Consider the following 21,295-nt stretch of genomic DNA (forward strand, 5'->3'; position numbering starts at 1 on the left):
CGCCACTCAGTTGGTCTGGAGTCTTCAGGAATTTAAGATGAATCTCCAGGACACTGCTGGGAGCAAACTGGGAGAAAAATCATCAGAGCTTTAAAATAATTGTGGTTTTGTTTCATCTTCTTGCTTTCGCTTATTAGTTATAAAAATATTGGAGTTGGGGGGAGAAAGGTTGTTTGACTGAGAATGAAGAATCATCCAATTGGGCAGCATATAGAGTTTGTTCATTTCCCAATTGGCCTGGGAAGGCGGTGCGCCGTGTTGATGGACGTGTTGGGCAACCAATGGCGGGAGAGTGGAAGCGAGGCAGTTAAAAGCCGGAGCTCATGTGATGAAACCTCCAGGAATATGGCCAACCAGAGTTGGCAACCTTAAGATCTTATCCAACATCCAAGTCACCTCCACTGCCCCATAGTGAAGGAGCGGCAGAGAAAGACACCGTGATTACCTCTATCTGTCTATCTGTCTCTATATCTGTCTGTCTTTACAGCAGTGCTTACACTCCAAAAATACTTCATTGGCTTAAAAGTGCTTTGAGATGTCCAGTGGTCATGAAAGGCGCTATATAAATCCAAGTATTTCTATCTATCCATATATTTATCTATCTATCCGACTATCTGTCGATCTATCTATTTATCTGTCTATCTATCATCTATGTATCTGTCTGGCTGTCTGTCTATCTGTCCAAGAGGACCACCACTCAGGCATGACTCCTGGTCCAACTGAATCCCAGGGACCAAGGCCAAACCAACTGATAAAACATGGCAGAGTTTTAGAGCAGAGAAGGTTAAGGGGAGATTAGATAGTGCTCAAAATTATGAGGGATAGAGTGGATAGGGTGTGTTATGTATTTAACCCTTTGTAACCTGCATGACACCTGACCACCAGAGGGCCCACCTGTTGGAGTCCCAAGGGATCCCAGCATCCCTTGGGAGCACAGTATATAAGCAGGCCACCCACGGGGTACCTGCACTCTGGAATCTTATTAAAGGAGCTAAGGTCACACTTACTCATTACACACAGTGCTCAGCCTCGCCCTTTATTATAGGTGTAACAGGGAGAACCTGTTTCACCTGGCAGGAAGGCCAATAACCAGAGGTCATGGATTTCAGATAATTGGCAAACAATCATGTTGGGGGAAAGGAGGAGAATGTTTTTATGCAGTAAGTTGTTATGATCTGCATTTCCTGAAAGGGTAGTGGAAGAAGATTCAGCAGTAATTTTCAAAAGGGACTTTGATCTATACTTGAAAAGGAGCAATGTGCAGGGCTATGGGTGGGTGGGACTGATAGGACAGTTCTTCCATGAGCCAGCACAGTCACGATGGGCTGAATGGCCTCATTCAATGCTGTATGATTCTATAATAGGTGGCCTTCCTCTTCTCATCATCTCCTTCATGGTTACATTTACCAGGCATAAGATCTCCGCTGGCATCCCTTGTCGGTGGTGAACATTGTCCGAAACTTCGCGTTCTGTTGGCACCAGCAGAAACGCAGATTGACCCTTTTCTTTCCGCCTGCAGGTGGCGACGTTTGTAGGTCCGGTTACTGCGATTCCAGTGCTGCTGTTTTCCGGATTTTTTGTCAGTTTTGACACTATTCCCAAGTACCTCCAGTGGATGTCGTACATATCTTACGTCAGGTAACCCAAAGCCTATTAACAATGAGTGTGGCTTTCTATATAAAAGGAGGAATATCACCATCAGCACAAAACAAACAGCTGAAGGCTTACTAGGCTTGTTTAAGAGTCTGACATAAAACTTTGGGCAGTTGACTTTGTTTATGTGCAATGGTGACATTCCCTCCTTAGGAGGGGTATTGATGGTAAGACAGGAATCCCAATGATGAGATTATAAGATCGGCCCTGCTTTTGAGACTATTAGAGGAGCCCTATGACAAGATATCCCTATAAGATGGGCTTGAACAATGAGAGCACTCTATAAATGGGATCCTGATAGTGAGCTGTTGTCTATAAATATCTGGTTAGGAAAGCGACTGGCACTTATAGGGACAGGTAGCATTTGAGATGATCAAATACTCCACAGGATACAATGGTTCCTGTGTTGCTTGAGGAGGACGACAGGCTAAGGTTGAACAATGGATGTACAAATATTCTGCAGTTTCACTCCATTACCTTTGTGATCAAGGAGCTTGACTTCGTTACTCAAGAACTACAGGAGTTTAAATTGGCGGGGTAGGATCCATCACAGCCATATCATGATAGCGTATCAGCTGTGGCTCAGTGACAGCACACTCGCCTCTGAGTCAGAAGGTTACATAAAAACATAAGAAATGGGAGCAGGAGTAGGACATAAGCTCCTCGAACCTGCTCCACCATTCAATAAGATCATGGCTGATCTGATCATGGACTCAGCTCCACTTCCCCGCCCGCTCCCCATAACCCCTTATCCCCTTATCGTTTAAGAAACTGTCTATTTCTGTCTTAAATGTATTTAATGTCCCAGCCTCCACAGCTCTCTTTGCATCAAATTCCACAGATTTACAACCCTCTGAGAGAAGAAATTTCTCCTCATCTCAGTTCTAAATGGATGGCCCCTTATTCTAAGACCATGCCCCCTAGTTCTAGTCTCCCCCATCAGTGGAAACATCCTCTCTGCATCCACCTTGTCGAGCCCCCTCATAATCTTACACATTTCGATAAGATCACCTCTCATTCTTCTGAATTCCAATGAGTCGAGGCCCAACCTACTCAACCTTTCCTCATAAGTCAACCCCCTCATCCCCGGAATCAATCTAGTGAACCTTCTCTGAACTGCCTCCAAATCAAGTGTATCCTTTCGTAAATATGGAAACCAAAACTGCACGCAGTATTCCAGGTGTGGCCTCACCAATACCCTGTATAGCTGTAGCAAGACTTCCCTGCTTTTATACTCCATCCCCTTTGTGAGTTCAAGTCCCACTCCAGAAGTATGAACACATACCCTAAGCTGACACTCCAGTGCAGTGCTGAGGGAGTACTGCACCATCAGAGGTGCCATCTTTTGGATGAGACGTAGGATGAAACCGAGGCCTCACCTGTCCTCTCTGCTGGGGCTAAAAGATTCCACGACATTATTTGGAAGAAGAGCAGTCGAGTTCTCCCAGGAGTCCTAACAAATATCTCTCCACCAAACACCTATCTGCTCATTATCACATCGCTATTTGTGGGAGTTTGCTGTGAGCAAATTGTCTGCCGCGTTTCCTACATTGCAACAGTGACTACATTTCAAAAAGTGCTTTGTTGGCTGTAAAGTGTTTTGGGACGTCCTGAGCTGGTGCCAGGCACTGTATCGGGTAGATTCTGCATGATCCGTAGAAGGAGTGGGCTTGATGAGCCCAATGGCCTTTGACCCATCCCCATTGCTCTTGCATTGCCTTCAATCACCTAGACACTGACCGGAAGCATTGTCTCCCCCACAGATATGGCTTTGAGGGGGTCATCCTGTCCATCTACGGTCTGGACCGCGAAGATCTCTACTGCGAGAAAGACGAAACGTGCCACTTCCAGAAGTCGCAGGCCATTCTGAAGGAGCTGGATGTGGAACACGCCAAACTCTACCTGGACTTCATTATCCTCGGCATCTTCTTTGTCTCCCTGCGCCTCATTGCCTATTTTGTATTAAGGTATAAGATCCGGGCTGAGAGGTGAAGCACCACTGGACGTTGGGCAGTTCAGGTTGTCTCACTGCAGTGACATTGTGCCTGTTTGCAGCTCAAGGACGCTCTGCCATAGAATCCAAATGGTAAATCCCCCTCTGGTGCTGAGCTCTCCACAGATTCTGGTCTCGGGTCTGGTCACCCGATCACTTATTTCCACAGTCAAAAATCAACGGAAACCGCCCCCCTCCTCCCTCCCCCCCCGACACCCGGACGGCCAAAGTCCTGTTTTCGAACGTCTGGTTTTCACGTTACGGCCAAATTCTTGGCACACGACATGCTCCAGCAGTTGACCACCTCGGTCACCTCGGGACCACTACAGCCACACACAAGCAATATCGACATCATGTTTCCCGACGTCGAGAGCAAAATTGTCTTTCTTTTATCGTCCTGTCAGGGGAAAGGGGCGGAGGTCAGGAGAAAAAGCTGCTGGCCAGCTTTGCTTCGGGGGTGGTGGGTGGGGGGAGGGAGGGCGGGGGAAATAGTTAATTCAGAATCCAACCCCTCGAGTGTAACTACACACCGCCCTCGCTTGCGAGTTTGGTCTCTGTGCCCCTCTCTCTGCTTTCTGTTGGGCTCAGGCCTCCAGCTTCAGTCTGGTTTTTGGACCTGGCCATCGGTAGCGAGCGGCGCAGAGATTCAACCCGCCCCACGGGAGGATTGGGTTCGTCCCAAGTCAGGAACACTCGGTCTGTCAGAGTAAAAGCGGGCAGCTGATCCGATGCCACCAGCTTCCCACTGTGTTAAAATGACCCACTAGATTCCACATGTCACAAATGCGGAGTGTGTGTCAGTGTCTGTATCTATTTAATCGTCACCATCTGTATTCAAAAGGGTTTTTATCGGGCTGTGTGTTGGGAAATGCTGGGAATCTTTTGCGGTCTGTAGAAGGAATGGGCTGAATTACCTGTTTTCTTTTCATTTAACTTCGATCTGGGCCAGTCAGTTTCCCGCTGGGCAGGGTTAGATTAAAATCACCCACACTCTCCCAGTTCTACAAAATCGCCATGTGACAGGAAGCCAAGACTCTGTGTTTTCTGTTCTCCACACCGCCCCCACGCTTTAAAAAAAATAAACCCACTGGACAAGACAGATCAATCTCAACCATGGGCCTGAAAGGGATTCAGCAAGTAACAGTGGGAACGGGGAGGGCTGGATTTATACCTCCGCAAATGGACTCAAATTCAAACAAAGTATTGTTACGCCGACAAGGCAGTGCCCTACTGGGTAGGATTGTCCTCCCTAGACAAGCAGTGGGAAGCTTACCTGGGCTCTGGGTTGGCAGATGACACAGTGTTACCTGGTCAAACTCTAGAAGTAACCCCACTCTGTGCACGTTTGGGTGCCCTTGAGCCAACCTCTCACCAACCTGTACCACTAGCCCCTAGGCTTGGGTAAGTGGGCACTGCACTACCAGTTCAGTTGAAGGGGGCAACGGGGCAAGTGGGGAAGAAGTGATTGGCCTGAATGGGTTTTTGCAATTGAAATTTCAAAGAGCCGTAATGTACACCCTCCTTTCCTTAACATCCAATAATGAGCACTCGTCCAATCTCTGTTTCAAACTGCTGGCTGATCATTTAACAGCGACAGGGCTGTTGGGTTTATTTTGAATCCTGCAGACCTTCATCTGAGACGGTTAACCCCTTCGCTTCCAAAAATGTTTCAAAAGCTTTTGGCTACAGACTGGGTGGAGGCCATTTTAACGCTTGGCGCTGGTGTAAACCAGGCGATACCGGATCAGCTACCCGCTGTGCAACCTCACTCTCTTCCCCCTCCGCGCCCCCCACGATTTTCCTGTCCGTCGCAGTCAGCTGTTCAGGAGTTCCTGCAGTGTAGGATTTCCCCCTGACTGATTCAAACACTGCCGAGTGCCAGCGCAAAGCTGCATTCTGTTTTTCAACATTGAGCAGCCTCTATTTAAAACGCGTTTTTTAAAAGAAATGATCACTCTCTCCCGCGGGGGAGCGCCGATCTCCCATTGGAAGATGGAGTTACGAAAGTGGACAAGGTTGCGAGGTTCCACTCTTATTTGTGTTGTAGACAAGGTCATTGAGGGTTACGGCATCAAGGCGGGCGGATGGAGTTAAGATACGGATCAGCCATGATCTCATTGAATGGCGGAGCAGGCTCGAAAGCTGAGTGGCCTCCTTCTGTTGCTATGTTCCATACATACGAACAAATAGAACTTAGAAGGGAGGGGTCCTAAATCTTGGCTCTTGCCAAGTTCCCCGGGCTTAGGTAGCTTTGACAGAGAGCATACCCTCCCTAACTTGGCAGACCGTAAATAGAAAATAACAACTGGAATTCTGAAATAAAAACACAAAATGCTGGAAACACACGGCAGGTGCATCAGCATCTGAAAAGGGAAGGAGGCACGTTAATGTACTGGGGGTAATGCCAGTCTGGTTTCAGTGATAACGCCTCTTGAACCAGAAGGTTATAGGTTAAAGCCGTGCTGTAGAATGGAAGCACGTAATCCAGGCCGATGCTTCAGTGCAGTACTGAGGGAGCGCTGCACTGCCGGAGGTGCCGTTCTCGAAATGAAATATTAAGCTGAGGCTCCATCTGCCTGTTCAGGTGGATGTTGAAAATCTCCTGCCGCTATTTGAAGGACAGGAATTTCTTCCAGTATCCTGGTCAAACATTTCTCCCCCCCCCCCCCCCCCCCAACCAACCTTGAAAACTGCCCAGCCGTCTCATCAGCATTGCGGTGTGCAAAATGGCTGCCTACAATATGTCGCAAAGGATTTAATTGGCTGTGGGATGTCCTGAGAACACGAAAGTGGCCATATAAATTCAAGTTCTTCCTTTAGACCTTTAAGGAAGGGTCTACGTGAATTTCCAGCAATTCCTGTGTGGTTTTTTTAGTCTCTAAAGGCCACAGCATCAGCAGCTGTGTGAACTAGGAGGTCGCAGGTCACAGAGGGCTCTGTTCTTAGCTTAGTGCTGAGGATGATTCCTGGACCAAGTCACTCTACATCCATCTCAGCCCTAGGAGTGCTTGAGACTGACATTGGATGCCAAGAGTTCTAACGGTGACCTTCTTCACCTTTTAAGACCAGAGCAGATGGGAGAAGCAGGATTATATTTTGGATTGCTCTCACAAAGAACCAATACAGACATCCTTCTATGCTGTAAATCTCTGTGGTTCTTCAAAAATATTACGTGGAATTTACAGAACAGAAACAGGCCATTCAGCCCAACTAGTCTGTGCCGTTATTTATGCTCCACACGAGCCTCCTCCCACCCTACTTTATCTAACTCTATCCTTCTATTCCTTTCGCCTTCATGTACCTATCAAGCATCCTTTTAATAATTAAGTTGCAGAAATTGAACTTACAAAGTCCAGGGACCAAATGGAAGAGCATGGATTACAAAAAAAAGATCCCTCGCACACAGTGCAGAAAAAGCACCAGTTATAATTCCAAGAAAAAATGATAGTGTGCATTTAACATTCCTCAAAGCAGTGGGTCACACACCCATAGGGCATAATCATAGCACAGAGCACTCGTACTCCACCTGCTGTAGGTCAGTCTGCCATCATTGCTCATGTGGAACCTTGTCTGAGAGTGCGTGCTGGTAAATGAAATGACAAGCAAAAATCAATGCAAACAAAATATTTATTTAAAGTGAAATGTACTTTGTGTTTTTCATGACTGGAATGGTGTTACAGATAAATTTTTGCCGTGTCCCTTCCCTTCGAGAAGAAGTGAGGGAGGGCACTATTACATTACTGTAAATAGTTTAGGTACTTTAGAATGCAACATATGTTACTTGAAATCTCTTTGCACGTTACAATGCAGTTGTGTCGTTGTAGACAGAGCATTGTCTTGTCAGAGGCTTGCTGACCTGTCTCATGATGAAGCCGTATCTGCTCAGGTTGATTGTATTGTGAGACTGAGTTGGAGGGGAAGAGGGTGATTCGTGTAGTCATGTCACCAGTTCCCCCCAATAGGCAGGATGAAGCCTTCGTGAAAATGACTGTTATGTCTATGCGGAGATGTGGCATGTTGGGTTTGGTGTCTTCTCATAGACCTTCCAGGAGCAGAGGATTTAAGCGACGAGAGGTTGCCAAGTCAGGTTTTCCCGACAGACGCTGAACTCTTGTCATGCAAAAACCTCCAGCCCCTCCTCTTGGGTGCCACAATGCTCAGTCACATCTTTGGACCACTGGCGAATAGACACCAGTTGATGGCCAGATAGAGTAGAAGTCAAGCAAGTAGCGACCACCATGCTTCAACAGGGCAATGCTCTTAGAGCTAAGAGCATGCCATGAATGGCTCCTGGACTTGCATCCCCAGGAGATTACCTCACAGTTTAAGGTCCAGTTATTTATGAAATCTGCTCCTTTGGAGCACGGTTAAACAGTCACTGTTTAAAAACAACATTAAAAGTGTTTGCCAAAACTTTCTGCACCCACTGAGTCAGAAGAACGTATGTCGCGAGGATCTGCTTCGCGTTACTGTGCTGGGAAACAAACAAAAAAGGTTTGCCATCATTTTTCTCAAGTAGACAGTGCCTCCTTTAATCAGCTGAGGATGCAACTTACACATAAATCCAGGGTCTAGTTCTAGCTTTCAGCCCGGTGTGTATTGGGGTTTATGTTATCGATGCATGTGGCATATTGTCATGAAGAAATAAATGTCTTATTTTACGAGCTAAAAATACGAAGAGTTGTCCAGACAGAAAACCAGCGAGAGCTAGGGTTGCCAACTATAATTGGGTGTATTATTGGAGGTTTCATTGCGTGGCCGCCTGCCTCCAACCGCCCCACCCTCACATTCCCGCCAACGATCATCTAAAATCCCCATCCGCGCCCATCTTCCCCCACCATGGAAGGCAAACAGACTCTTCATTATCCGATTGGATGATTCTTGATTGTCTGTCAAACAGCCTTTTATTTCCAATGGCAAATATTTTTTATAACTAATAAATAAAAATATGAAAAGAAAACACTTTTTTTAACGCCCCGACGATCTTTCTCCCTGGTGTGGTGCTCACATGCAATGTCCTGGGGATTAATCTGCAATTCTTGGAGACTCCAGGACAACCCTGGAGGGTTGGCAACCCTAGAGAGCGCACGAGCGTCCGAGGCCATTTTGGGCCTTGTGCTGTTTGGTCAATTCAGGCTACAAATGTCGTCACGGCAACAGCGTAAAACAATGGAAGGCAGTATTCCTTCTCTAGGCCTTCACTTATATTGGCCAGATAAACTCACTGAAGTCACTCACAAATACTTGTCGTTGAAATAAGACTGGGTAGGGCTGCTTGGGCAGTATTGCAAGCCGTGCGTATGCTTCTTTCCAAGAAATTTAGCTCTTATTTACCAGGATCTTTGGAAAGTTCCGGTCGTTTAGATAGCACATCTGTCAACTTTAAACTGCTGGAACAGATCTGGTGACAAAACTGTCCCTACTTTTAGACACCCGTGTGAACAATTTTAGTACAAAATATGTTTTAATGCTTTTTGAGATGTCAAATGTATCTCAGTACTCAATTTATATGTGTCGGGCAGGGTGGGGGAATGGATATATGTACTGATGTTGGCCAGTTATATCACTTGTGTTTGCTTAAAATGGGAACGATTAAATAAAGATCAATATTTTTAAGAACCTTGTCTCTTTGTATGCTGCTTTCAAACAATGCCTCATCTTTTATGGTGTTATTCTTCACAACATGGAGTGTCCACATCTGCATTGTATTTGCTTCATGGGTTCTTTGCTTAAGAATTCATAGCAACACATTGCTTTTAAGAGCTAGTTGGTTTATTAACAAAGGTTTAACAATCACGCCATACATTACCAGTTCATCCACTCGGCTCACAACTGCATACCTCATCATGGATGACCAAGACCCAAATGACTGGGGTTTTATTGAGTATTGTGAACATCACGAGACTAGCTAAGCCACTCACAATGCAACTGCTCTACAACTATTTTAATTATAACATTAAACCCTTTTGTAAGAGCACCAAAACCCACAAATTATCAAATAAACATTAAAGGATACCTTGCCAAATCAAATTAAAATTCTGTACCCTGCAGTAATGATGCACTCCAGTCCCTCCGGCGTCCACCTCTCGCGGAAGGCCGCGAGCGTACCGGTGGACACCGCGTGCTCCATCTCCAGAGACACCCTGGAGCGAATGTAGCCGCGGAAGAGAGGCAGGCAGGCAAAATGATCCCCTCGACCGCCCGCTGCCTGGACCGGCTGATGGCCCCCTTGGCCAGGCCCAGGAGCAGTCCTATGAGGAGGCCTTATGACCTGCCCGCTCCCCTCCGCACAGGGTGCCCAAAGATCAGGAGCGTGGGACTGAAGTGCAACCAGAAATTGAGGAGCAGCCCCTTCAAATAATGGAACAGGGGCTGCAACATCATAGTCTGTACATACACATGGAACACGAACTCCTGCAGACCACAGAAAATACAGGTGGCCTAGGAGTCTGTGAACCGACTTAAAAACTTATTGCACGGGACTGCCCTCACAGGTGCATACATGCATGCACCATCTTTTTGTTATTTCTAGATGCTCACAGATCTGACGTGTATGTCCACCATTTTATGTTTTTTTCAGATTTTGAACATTTTAATTTTTTTTTCCTTTTCCCCTTAGGTTTCTAACATAAGAACATAAGAAATAGGAGCAGGATTAGGCCATTTGGCCCCTTGAGCCTGCTCCGCCATTTAATAAGATTATGGCGGATTTGATCTTGGGCTCAACTCCACTTCCCTGCCCGCTCCGCGTAACCCTTGACTCCCTTATCTCTCAAAAATCTGTCTATCTCCACCATTCAATTCATTATTCAATGACCCAGCCTCCACAGCTCCCTGGGGCAGAGAATTCCACAGATTTACGAATTTCTGAGAGAAGAAATTCCTCCTCATCTCAGTTCTAAAGGAGCGACCCTTTATTCTGAAACTATGCCCCTAGTTCTAGATTCCCCCACGAGGGGAAACATCCTCTCTGCATCCACCTTGTCAAACCCCCTCAGTATCATCTCTCATTCTTCTAAACTCCAATGCGTATAAGCCCAAACTGCTCAACCTTTCTTCAAAATTCAACCCGTTCATCTCAGGAATCAACCTAGTGAACCTTCTCTGAATTGCATCCAATGCAAGTATATCCTTCCTTAAATAAGAAAACCAAAACTGTACGCAGTACTCCAGGTGCGGCCTCACCAATACCCTGTACAGTTGTAGCAAGACTTCTTTGCTTTTATACTTCATTCTCCCCCCCCCCCCCCCTTGCATTAAAGACCAACATTCCATTGGCCTTCCTGATTACTTGCTGTACCTGCATACTAACTTTTTGTGTTTCATGCACAAGGACCCCCAGGTCCCTCTGTACTGCAGCACTTTGCAACTTTTCTCCATTTAAATTATAATTAGCTTTTTGATTTTTTTCTTCCAAAGTGGATAACCTCACACTTTCCCAGATTAGACTCTATGTACCAAATGTTTGCCCACTCACTGAGCCTGTCCATATCCCATTGCAGATTTGTTGCGTCCTCCTCACAACTTGCTTTCCCACCCATCTTTGTATCATCAGCAAACGTGGCTATATTACACTCGGTCCCTTCATCCTTGTCATTAATATAGATTGCAAATAGTTGAGGCCCCAGCACTGATCCCTGTAGCACCCCACTAGTTACTGTTTGGCAACCAGAAAATGGACCATTTATCCCGACTCTCTGTTTTCTGTTAGTTAGACAATCCGCTATCCATGCTAATATATTAACCCCAACCCCGTGAGCTTTTATCTTGTGCAGTAATCTTTTATGTGGCACCTTATCGAATGCCTTATGGAAATCCAAATACATCACATCACAAAAAACAAAAAGGGCCACTGAATATAAAGGGGCTGCAGGAGGGGTCAAAACTAAAAATCATGGTTTAAAAACTAGTGTTAAAACACTCTACCTAAACGCACGCAGCATTCGAAATAAAGTAAATGAGTTAATGGCACAAATCATTACAAATGGGTATGATTTGGTGGCCATTACAGAAACGTGGTTGCAGGGTGGCCAAGACTGGGAATTAAACATACAGGGGTATCTGACGATTCGGAAAGATAGACAAGAAGGGAAAGGAGGTGGGGTAGCTCTGTTAATAAAGGATGATATCAGGGCAGTTGTGAGAGACGATATTGGCTCTAATGAACAAAATATTGAATTATTGTGGATGGAGATTAGAGAGAGTAAGGGGAAAAAGTCACTGGTGGGCGTAGTTTATAGGCCCCCAAATAATAACTTCACGGTGGGGCGGGAAATAATCAAGGGAATAATGGAGGCATGTGAAAAAGGAACGTCAGTAATCATGGGGGATTTTAACCTACATATCGATTGGTCAAATCAAATCGCACGGGGTAGCCTAGAGGAGGAATTCATAGAATGCATACGGGATTGTTTCTTAGAACAGTATGTTACAGAACCTACAAGGGAGCAAGCTATCTTAGATCTGGTCCTGTGTAATGAGACAGGAATAATAAACGATCTCCTGGTTAAAGATCCTCTCGGAATGAGTGATCATAGTATGGTTGAATTTGTAATACAGATTGAGGGTGAGGAAGTAGTGTCTCAAACGAGCGTACTATGCTTAAACAAAGGGGACTACAGTGGGATGAGGGCAGAGTTGGCTAAAGTAGACTGGAAACACAGACTAAATGGTAGCACAATTGAGGAACAGTGGAGGACTTTTAAGGAGCTCTTTCATAGTGCTTAACAAAAATATATTCCAGTGAAAAAGAAGGGCGGTAAGAGAAGGGATAACCAGCCGGGGATAACCAAGGAAATAAAGGAGAGTATCAAATTAAAAACCAATGCGTATAAGGTGGCTAAGGTTAGTGGGAAAATAGAAGATTGGGAAAATTTTAAACGACAGCAAAGAATGACTAAGAAAGCAATAAAGAAAGAAAAGATAGATTACGAAAGTAAACTTGCGCAAAACATAAAAACGGATAGTAAAAGCTTTTACACATATATAAAATGGAAAAGAGTGACTAAAGTAAATGTTGGTCCCTAAGAAGATGAGAAGGGGGATTTAATAATGGGAAATGTGGAAAGGGCTGAGATCTTAAACAATTATTTTGCTTCGGTCTTCACAGTGGAAGACACAGAAACCATGCCAAAAATTGCTGGTCACAGGAATGTGGGAAGGGAGGACCCTGAGACAATCACTATCACTAGGGGGATAGTGCTGGACAGGCTAATGGATCTCAAGGTAGACAAGTCCCCTGGTCCTGATGAAATGCATCCGAGAGTATTAAAAGAGATGGCGGAAGTTATAGCAGATGCATTCGTTATAATCTACCAAAATTCTCTGGACTCTGGGGAGGTACCAGCGGATTGGAAAGCAGGTAATGTAATGCCTCTGTTTAAAAAAGGGGGCAGACAAAAGGCAGGTAACTATAGGCCGATTAGTTTAACATCTATAGTGGGGAAAATGCTTGAAACTATCATTAAGGAAAAAATAGCAGGACATCTCGATAGGAATAGTGCAATCAAGCAGACGCAGCATGGATTCATGATGGGGAAAACATGTTTAATTAATTTACTGGAATTCTTTGAGGATATAACGAGCATGGTGGATAGAGGTGTGCCGATGGATGTGGTGTATTTAGATTTCCAAAAGGCATTCGATAAGGTGCCACACAAAAGGATACTGCAGAAGATAAAGGTACGCGGAGTCAGAGGCAATGTATAAGCATGGATAGAGAATTGGCTGGCTAACAGAAAGCAGAGAGTCGGGATAAATGGGTCCTTTTCGGGTTGGAAATCGGTGGTTAGTGGTGTGCCGCAGGGTTCGGTGCTGGGACCACAACTGTTTACAATATACATAGATGATCTGGAAGAGGGGACAGAGTGTAGTGTAACAAAATTTGCAGATGACACAAAGATTAGTGGGAAAGCGGGTTGTGTAGAGGACACAGAGAGGCTGCAAAGAGATTTAGATAGGTTAAGTGAATGGGCTAAGGTTTGGCAGATGGAATACAATGTCGGAAAGTGTGAGGTCATCCACCTTGGGAAAAAAAAACAGTAAAAGGGAATATTATTTGAATGGGGAGAAATTACAACATGCTGTGGTGCAGAGGGACCTGGGGGTCCTTGTGCATGAATCCCAAAATGTTAGTTTGCAGGTGCAGCAGGTAATCAGGAAGGCGAATGGGATGTTGGCCTTCATTGCGAGAGGGATGGAGTACAAAAACAGGGAGGTCCTTCTGCAACTGTATAGGGTATTGGTGAGGCCGCACCTGGAGTACTGCTTGCAGTTTTGGTCACCTTACTTAAAGAAGGATATACTGGCTTTGGAGGGGATACAGAGACGATTCACTAGGTTGATTCCGGAGATGAGGGGGTTACCTTATGATGATAGATTGAGTAGACTGAGTCTTTACTTGTTGGAGTTCAGAAGGATGAGGGGTGATCTTATAGAAACATTTAAAATAATGAAAGGGATCGACAAGATAAAGGCAGAGAGGTTGTTTCCACTGGTCGGGGAGACTAGAACTAGGGGGCACAGCCTCAAAATACGGGGGAGCCAATTTAAAACCGAGTTGAGAAGGAATTTCTTCTCCCAGAGGGTTGTGAATCTGTGGAATTCTCTGCCCAAGGAAGCAGTTGAGGCTAGCTCATTGAATGTATTCAAGTCACAGATAGATAGATTTTTAACCAATAAGGGAATTAAGGGTTACGGGGAGTGGGCGGGTAAGTGGAGCTGAGTCCACGGCCAGATCAGCCGTGATCTTGTTGAATGGCGGAGCAGGCTCGAGGGGCTAGATGGCCGACTCCTGTTCCTAATTCTTATGTTCTTATGTACATCCACTGGTTCCCCCTTATCCACATTGCTCATTACATCCTCAAAGAACTCTAGCAAATTTGTCGACATGATTTCCCTTTCATAAAACTATGTTGACTCTGCTTGACTGTATTATGCTTTTCTAAATGTCCTACTAGTGCTTCCTTAATAATGGACTCCAGCATTTTCCCAAGGGCAGATGTTAGGCTAACTGGTCTATAGTTTCCTGCTTTCTGTCTGCCTCCTGTTTTAAACAGGGGCATTACATTTATCGTTGTCCAATCCGTTGGGACATCCCCAAAATCCAGGGAATTTTGGTAGATTATAACCATGCATCCACTATCTCTGCAGCCACTTCTTTTAAGACCCTAGGATGCAAGCCATCAGGTCCGGGGGACTGGTCCGCCTTTAGCTCCATTATTTTACCTAGTACTACTTCATTAGTGATAGTGATAGTATTAAGTTTCTCCCTACCTATAGCCCCTTGATTATCCATTTTTTTTGCATCTTATACCATGAAGACTACAAAATATTTGTTCAAAGTCTCTGCCATTTCCCAGTTCCCCATTATTAATTCCCCAGTTTCATCCTCTACGGGACCAACGTTTACTTTAGCCACTCTTCCTTTTTATATACCTGTAAAAGCTCTTACTATCTGTTTTTATATTTCTTGCTAGTTTACTCTCATAATCTATCTTCCCTCTATAATTTTTTTAGTCGTCCTTTGCTGATTTTTAAAAGTTTCCCAATCCTCTGGCCTCCCACTAATCTTGGCCACTTTGTATGCCAATGTTTTCAATTTGATACCATCCTTTACTTCCTTGGTTAACCACGGATGGTGATCCCTTCTCTTAAAGTCTTTCCTTCTCACTGGAACATATTTTTGTTGAGAGTTATGAAATAGCTCCTTAAATTTGTGCCACTGCTTATCAACCATCTTACATTTTAATCTATTTCCCCGGTCCACTTTAGTCAACTCTGCCTTCATACCTTTGTAATTGCCTTTATTTAGCATCTGGACACTGGTTTGAGATTCGAATTTCTCACCCTCCAACTGAATTTGAAATTCAACCATGCTATGATCACTCTTTCCTAAAGGATCCTTTACTGTGAGATAATGTATTAATCCTTCATTGTATGGTCTGAGCATGTGCAATGTATCCAATCCAGCAGCATGTATTAGTAACATTTGGTCAGATGAACTACTGGAATATTTTTCTTAATCTTCTGTGCTTAGTTGCTTTGAAGAAAGGATTTATTCAAGTAAAGTTTATGTTGTGTGTTTTCTTCTTCTGAACAGAGGCTGTGATACCAGTGATGAGGGTTTTCAGTTATGTGGAGAGACTAGAGTAGCAGGCATTGTTCTCCTTAGAGCAGAGAAAGCTAAGGGGATGTTTCATAGAGGTGTTCAGCAGCATGAAAGATTTTAATAGAGTAAATAAGATGAAACCGTTTCCACTGGCAGGAGGCTCAGGAACCAGAGGACTCAGACTGAAGATAATTGACAAAAAACTCCAGGCGGAGATGAGCATTATTTTTACGCAGCGCATTGTTTTGATCTGGAAGGAGCTGCCTGAAAGGATGGTGGAAGCAGATTCAATAATAACTTTCAAAGGGGAAGTGGATATATACTTAAAAAGTTAAAAAAAATGCTGGGCTAAGGGGAAAGAGGTGTGGAATGGGATTTGTTGGTAGAATTTAAAAGAGCCGGCACAGTAACGATGGGCCAAATGACCTCCTCCTTGATTCTATGTGTAGTGTGTGTGAGAGAGACTACCGATTACACACTGGTAAAGTTTTTGCTTTATAAACACATTAAGCTGAGAGAAAGATCATGGGCTAGAACCTCCACTTGTTTTGCATGCTTAACACCCACTTAACGCCCATTTTACTGCTGAAATGACATATAGCGCCCATATAGCGCCCATTTTGGCACAAAATGGAAACTGACGGGCATTTTTCGGAAACTTATCGCCGAGCATTACTTTCCCCATGTACTTAACAGCGAGAAAAAATGACCGCCCGCTCACTTTTCTTGGGTGGAATCAGCAGGATGGGCAAATTCAACGCCCATAATATCGCCCAGCGTTACTTTCCGCACAGAATTAACGCCGAGATTCAATATTAACGCCTGCCGACTGTTTTTTGTCGTAAAGAGCATATTTACCCAAACTAGCGGCCATGGAGATCGGCCATCATCAATTTCACCACCTCGCATACATTTCGCCCACAATAGTGCTCACTCAAAAAACCGCCCACAAAAAGTGGAACTAACCGGAATGAATAACAGAGTTATGGATGCCATGTTGTAGATCACATGTTGCGTCCTTTAAAAGGCTGCTGTGCTTCAACCTCAGCGGAGTTCGTTTGTACTCTGCAGGTCGTTGGAGTTGACGTGAACATCTCTAAAAACATCTTGACCACACTGTGACCGATTGGAATTGAAGAGGTGTGTTCATTGGGACATTCCTTGTTTGTGAGCAATTGGTGCAAAACAGAGAGCTACTGCAATGGGGCCTATCCTTTCTCACCCTCTCTTGGTGACCAATTACATGCAGCAGACTTGAGATTGCCGAAGGAACGCTGCACTGCATTATGTGCCCAATGTAAGGCATGACAGACTGATGAGGAGGACCAGACGTTACACCCCCCCTAAGTACAAGGAGAAGCATTCTTACCTCGACTTGCCCAACACCACCTGCCTTCGGAGACTGCGCTTCCACAAAGAGGTTATCACTGAGGTATGCCAGCTGATAAGGGCAGATCTGCAGCCTGCCAGCACCATCAGTACTGCACTGTCTGTCGAGATCAAAGTCACCACGGCACTGTCGTTCTACGCCTCGGGTTCTTTTCAGGCCACAGCTGGCGACATTTGCAGACTTTCTCAGCATGCCACATATTACTGCATTAGACAGGTCACTGAAGACCTGTACGCACGCAGGAGGGACCTGATCAGCTTCCCTATGACCAGGGAGGCACAGAGTGAGAGGGCTCTAGGATTCTCCAGAATTACAAACTTCCCCAAGGTGCAGGGAGCAATAGACTGTACACACATCGCGATGCGGGCACCTTTTCAGGCTGCTGAGGTTTTCAGGAACCGCAAGGGATTCCACTCCCTGAATGTCCAGCTGGTTGTCGACCACCAGCAAATTATACTGGCAGTGAATGCTCAATTTCCGGGCAGCATCCATGATGCTCACATCCTGCGTGAGAGCACTGTATGTGACTTGTTTAACAATCAGCCACAAGGTCAATGCTGGATGCTTGGTGACAAAGGGTATGGCCTCGCCACCTGGCTGATGACCCCCCTGTGTGACACCCACGCCGAGGCCAAGGAGCGATACAACAAGAGCCACAGAGCAACTTGCAATACCATGAGAAAACCATTGGAGTGCTGAAGCAGGGCTTTAGATGCCTGGACCACTCAGGAGCCGAGCTCCAATACCACCCTGAGCAGGTAGCTCAATTCGTGATGGTGTGCTCCATGCTGCACAACTTGGCTATCAGGAGGGGACAAGGATTGCCTGATGAGTCTGACAGTCCACCTCACCAGAGAGAGGAAGAGGAGGACGAGGAGGCGGAGGCTGACCTCAGGCCAGACAATCAGGCTGATACTGAAGCCATGCCCCCGCCCCCCTGTAGACCACATGAAAGGGCCCATGGTGGCATGATAACTGCAAGAGCCTTATGTCAGGAGCTCATCAATGATCACTTTGCCTGAAAGAACGTTGGTGTTACTTACAAGGCTGACACACTGCTGGGTGTGCAGGTCATACATCAATGGTGGGCATCACCTTGGTGACAGTTAAAGTTTAAGTTGATTGAAGTTAAGTGTGATTATACCCTTTGATGTTAAGAAATCACCAGCATGTAATGGTGCAGCTATCTGAGCGAATGTGCTGCAAGGTTTTGTTAAATAAAAAACAATTAAATCAAACATTAGTCTGAAATCATCAGTATTTCTGTACAAACCAATCCTTCCACCCCCCCCCCCACCGCTTTTCCTCCCCACCTCTACCCCTTCCCCTCCTGACTCCCTGCCGCCTGGCCGAGGAGGTCCTCAGGTGATGCTTCATTGGGAGGTGGGTGACGGCTGAGGCGCTGTTTGGACAGATACGGGAGAGATGGTCCCGAGGTGGGAATGTGCTCCGAGCCAGAAGCAAGATGTTGCTGCTGGTTCCCATGTGTGGTTGGCAATGGGGGTGCGTCACCTTGGGGTGCAGTGCCACGCTCCGGGACCACTGGGAGCCCTCTGCCACCAGTGTTCCTGGCTACCAGCTCCAGGGCCTCCTCCATCCCTTCCATGTTATGTCTTATTTGTTGGACAAAAACTCAGTGCCAACTATGTTCTTGGTGCTTAGTGGGCTTTTTGCTGCTGTTGAATCTCTCTCATGCCTCCCACAACAGCCAAACAAGCACACACCACACCCACACACGCTTTCAGTCCCTCTCAGCTCCCTCGCTCTCTGTCCCCTCTTCTGCGCATGTCATGATGACCCTTGACCTCCTGAATCACGGGAATCGAACGTTGCCATGCCGTTGCTAAGGGTGGCCACACTTTGCGGCAGAAGGTCAGGAAAATTAAACGCTAGCACGTGGTAACGCCCATTTTCAAAAATGTAAACTAGGTGTTTTGAGAATAGACGAGAAGCCGGCGATCTGAAAACCCTTTCTTACCGCCCACGCCAGAAATAACACCGATTTTTGGGCGATAAGTTCAAAAGTGGAGGTTCTAGCCCAATGTATTTTTTGTATGTGTTAAACATTATCTGCCATTGTCGTGCATAATTACGTGTTTATTCTGACTCATGCTGTACTCCCTGGCTGCCTCCTCAGATTCAAATGAACTCCTCCTCCAAATGTTTTATTTAGTGTGAATTTGACTCGCTTGCAATGATTCTCTGAATCTGCTTCATTGATGTAAATTAGAAGCATTAGAGGCCCCAGCACCGATCGCTAGCACAGTCCACTCATCGTTCCCTCAACTCCTCACAAGTACCTGCTGCTTCTGAACATCAGCCAGGTTTTTATCCATTCCCAGATTCTACCTTGATTGCAGCTGCTCTGAGGTTAAGGAGCAGAACTTCATTCAAAGTAGGTACAGTGATAGCTGATGCGGGGAATACAGAATGTTGCAAATTATGAATAATAATTAACTAACATCACATCAGAGTCTGTACAATCATGAAAATTACCAGCAGAGCAAGCATTAATTGTAATTCATCAAGAGCCCTTGAAACAGCTGGGAGGCAACATGACACTGTTTAGTTTTAGGAATATGTCAAACTTCCATTAGACCTGTCAACCTTAATTTGCATCGAAGAAAAAGTAATTACATTTCAGCAATAACATTTTTATAACGAGGCAAAATAGTGCAGGATTTTTGCATAACCAGCAGGATTAGTTAGAGAATATGGCACTGCATACGGACAGAATGTTATTCCACGCAATGCACATTGGCCTCGATATTCGTTTACACAGCACCTCTTCTTCAGGCAAAAAGCAAATGAGCAGTTCGACATGGCGTATACCGTGCCCACACTCAGTCCGCGCCGCAAGCGTGCCACACGCCATATTGGCTAGGGAGCCCTGTAGTCTATCAGCCGTCTGCCTGAAAGCCTGTGGCCTATGCAATTCGGGGGCCTGATGCCTATTTCAGACCCCTTTGCGAAATTGGTATGTGATGGACTGCAGCATGCGCCATGCGGTCAGCCATCAGCTTTCTCAGATGCACAGCCGCCAAACCGGTAATCCTTGAAGGGACGGACAGCGATTGGATAGCGCTGGCATGGACTGAGTGCAGGGAATAGGCAGGCCCGTGGCCTGACCAAAATTGGGCCTCGGGCCTCATTTAAATTAGGAGCTGTGGACACCCACTGCTCCAGCCCCATAACCTCTCGGTCACAAGGACAGCTTACATCCACCTCCGTGATATTGTTGCCTCCACCCTGTAAGATCCAGCAGGTAAGACTGGTGCCTTGCTGCAGAGCTAAGCCATTTTTTAAATTAAATTGACCTAAGCTTTACGCCAAAGATATTCGTTGTGAGATGATTGTGACGTGAAGAAGATCAAGCTCTAGCTTGCAACGGCAAGAATGGCATGTGTTGATTTTGCCAAAGTGTGTGTATCAAAAGTGACTAATCTGAGCTGATAACTGCTGTAACCTGCCAATCATTCTAAAACTGTTTGACTGAGAGACAAATAAACCCTCGACCAGCTGTCGAACTGACCCTTGACCCCTGGAAGCGCAATAGGTCTGAAAGGACGAGAAAACAGAAAAACCCTACAATGTGCCAGACGAGAATCAGAGAACCATTAAAAGTGTACGTGTAGAAGGATTGATTGAGAGAAAGGATATTATCGAAGGAGGATCGGGGCAGTCGTAGCGAGGAATCCAGTGTGCGTATCCGACCAAGGAGGAAGGAAGGAACGTGAAGACACCACTTTGCACATCCACTACGCTGACCCGGGTAATGTAGAACACATTCGGTGCTGTACGTCTCTAAATGTGTGTACTCATTGTATAATCTTAATAATGAGCCACCGTTACTGATTGATATTGTCCAAGTTCTTAGTATTCTCACAACCCCTACTTCAGCCCATTTGCTGCAGAAACCCTCATGCCTGGGACTGTCACATCCAGTCTCGACTATTCCAATGCTTTCATCGACACACTTCCATTTTCCATCCTTCACAAACCTCAGCTCATCCCAGACTCTTGTGCCCAAATTCCATTCTACATCAGGCCCCACTAGATAAATGCAAGCTGTTATTGCTACTGTTTGTTATCTCTTTGAGATCTTCTTTCGGTCATCGGCTTGCAAGGTTGAAAAGCTTAATTTTCTTCA

At 45.5% G+C, this 21,295-nt stretch overlaps 1 protein-coding gene across 3 annotated transcripts in view; it reads left to right on the top strand.

The window, feature by feature from the left end:
- LOC139275687 (ATP-binding cassette sub-family G member 1) overlaps positions 1-4,095 on the top strand; it is a 69,197-nt gene extending 65,102 nt beyond the window's left edge. For all 3 annotated transcript variants that reach the window (XM_070892855.1, XM_070892857.1, XM_070892856.1), the window contains 2 exons: positions 1,520-1,638; positions 3,417-4,095. In XM_070892855.1, the coding sequence (XP_070748956.1) occupies positions 1,520-1,638; positions 3,417-3,645 (348 nt within the window). In that variant the 3' untranslated portion in view covers positions 3,646-4,095. The remainder of the gene's footprint in view (positions 1-1,519; positions 1,639-3,416) is intronic.
- Positions 4,096-21,295: the final 17,200 nt, after the last annotated feature.

This window comes from Pristiophorus japonicus, chromosome 11 (assembly GCF_044704955.1).
Source record: "Pristiophorus japonicus isolate sPriJap1 chromosome 11, sPriJap1.hap1, whole genome shotgun sequence".
Taxonomy (NCBI): Eukaryota; Metazoa; Chordata; class Chondrichthyes; family Pristiophoridae; genus Pristiophorus; species Pristiophorus japonicus.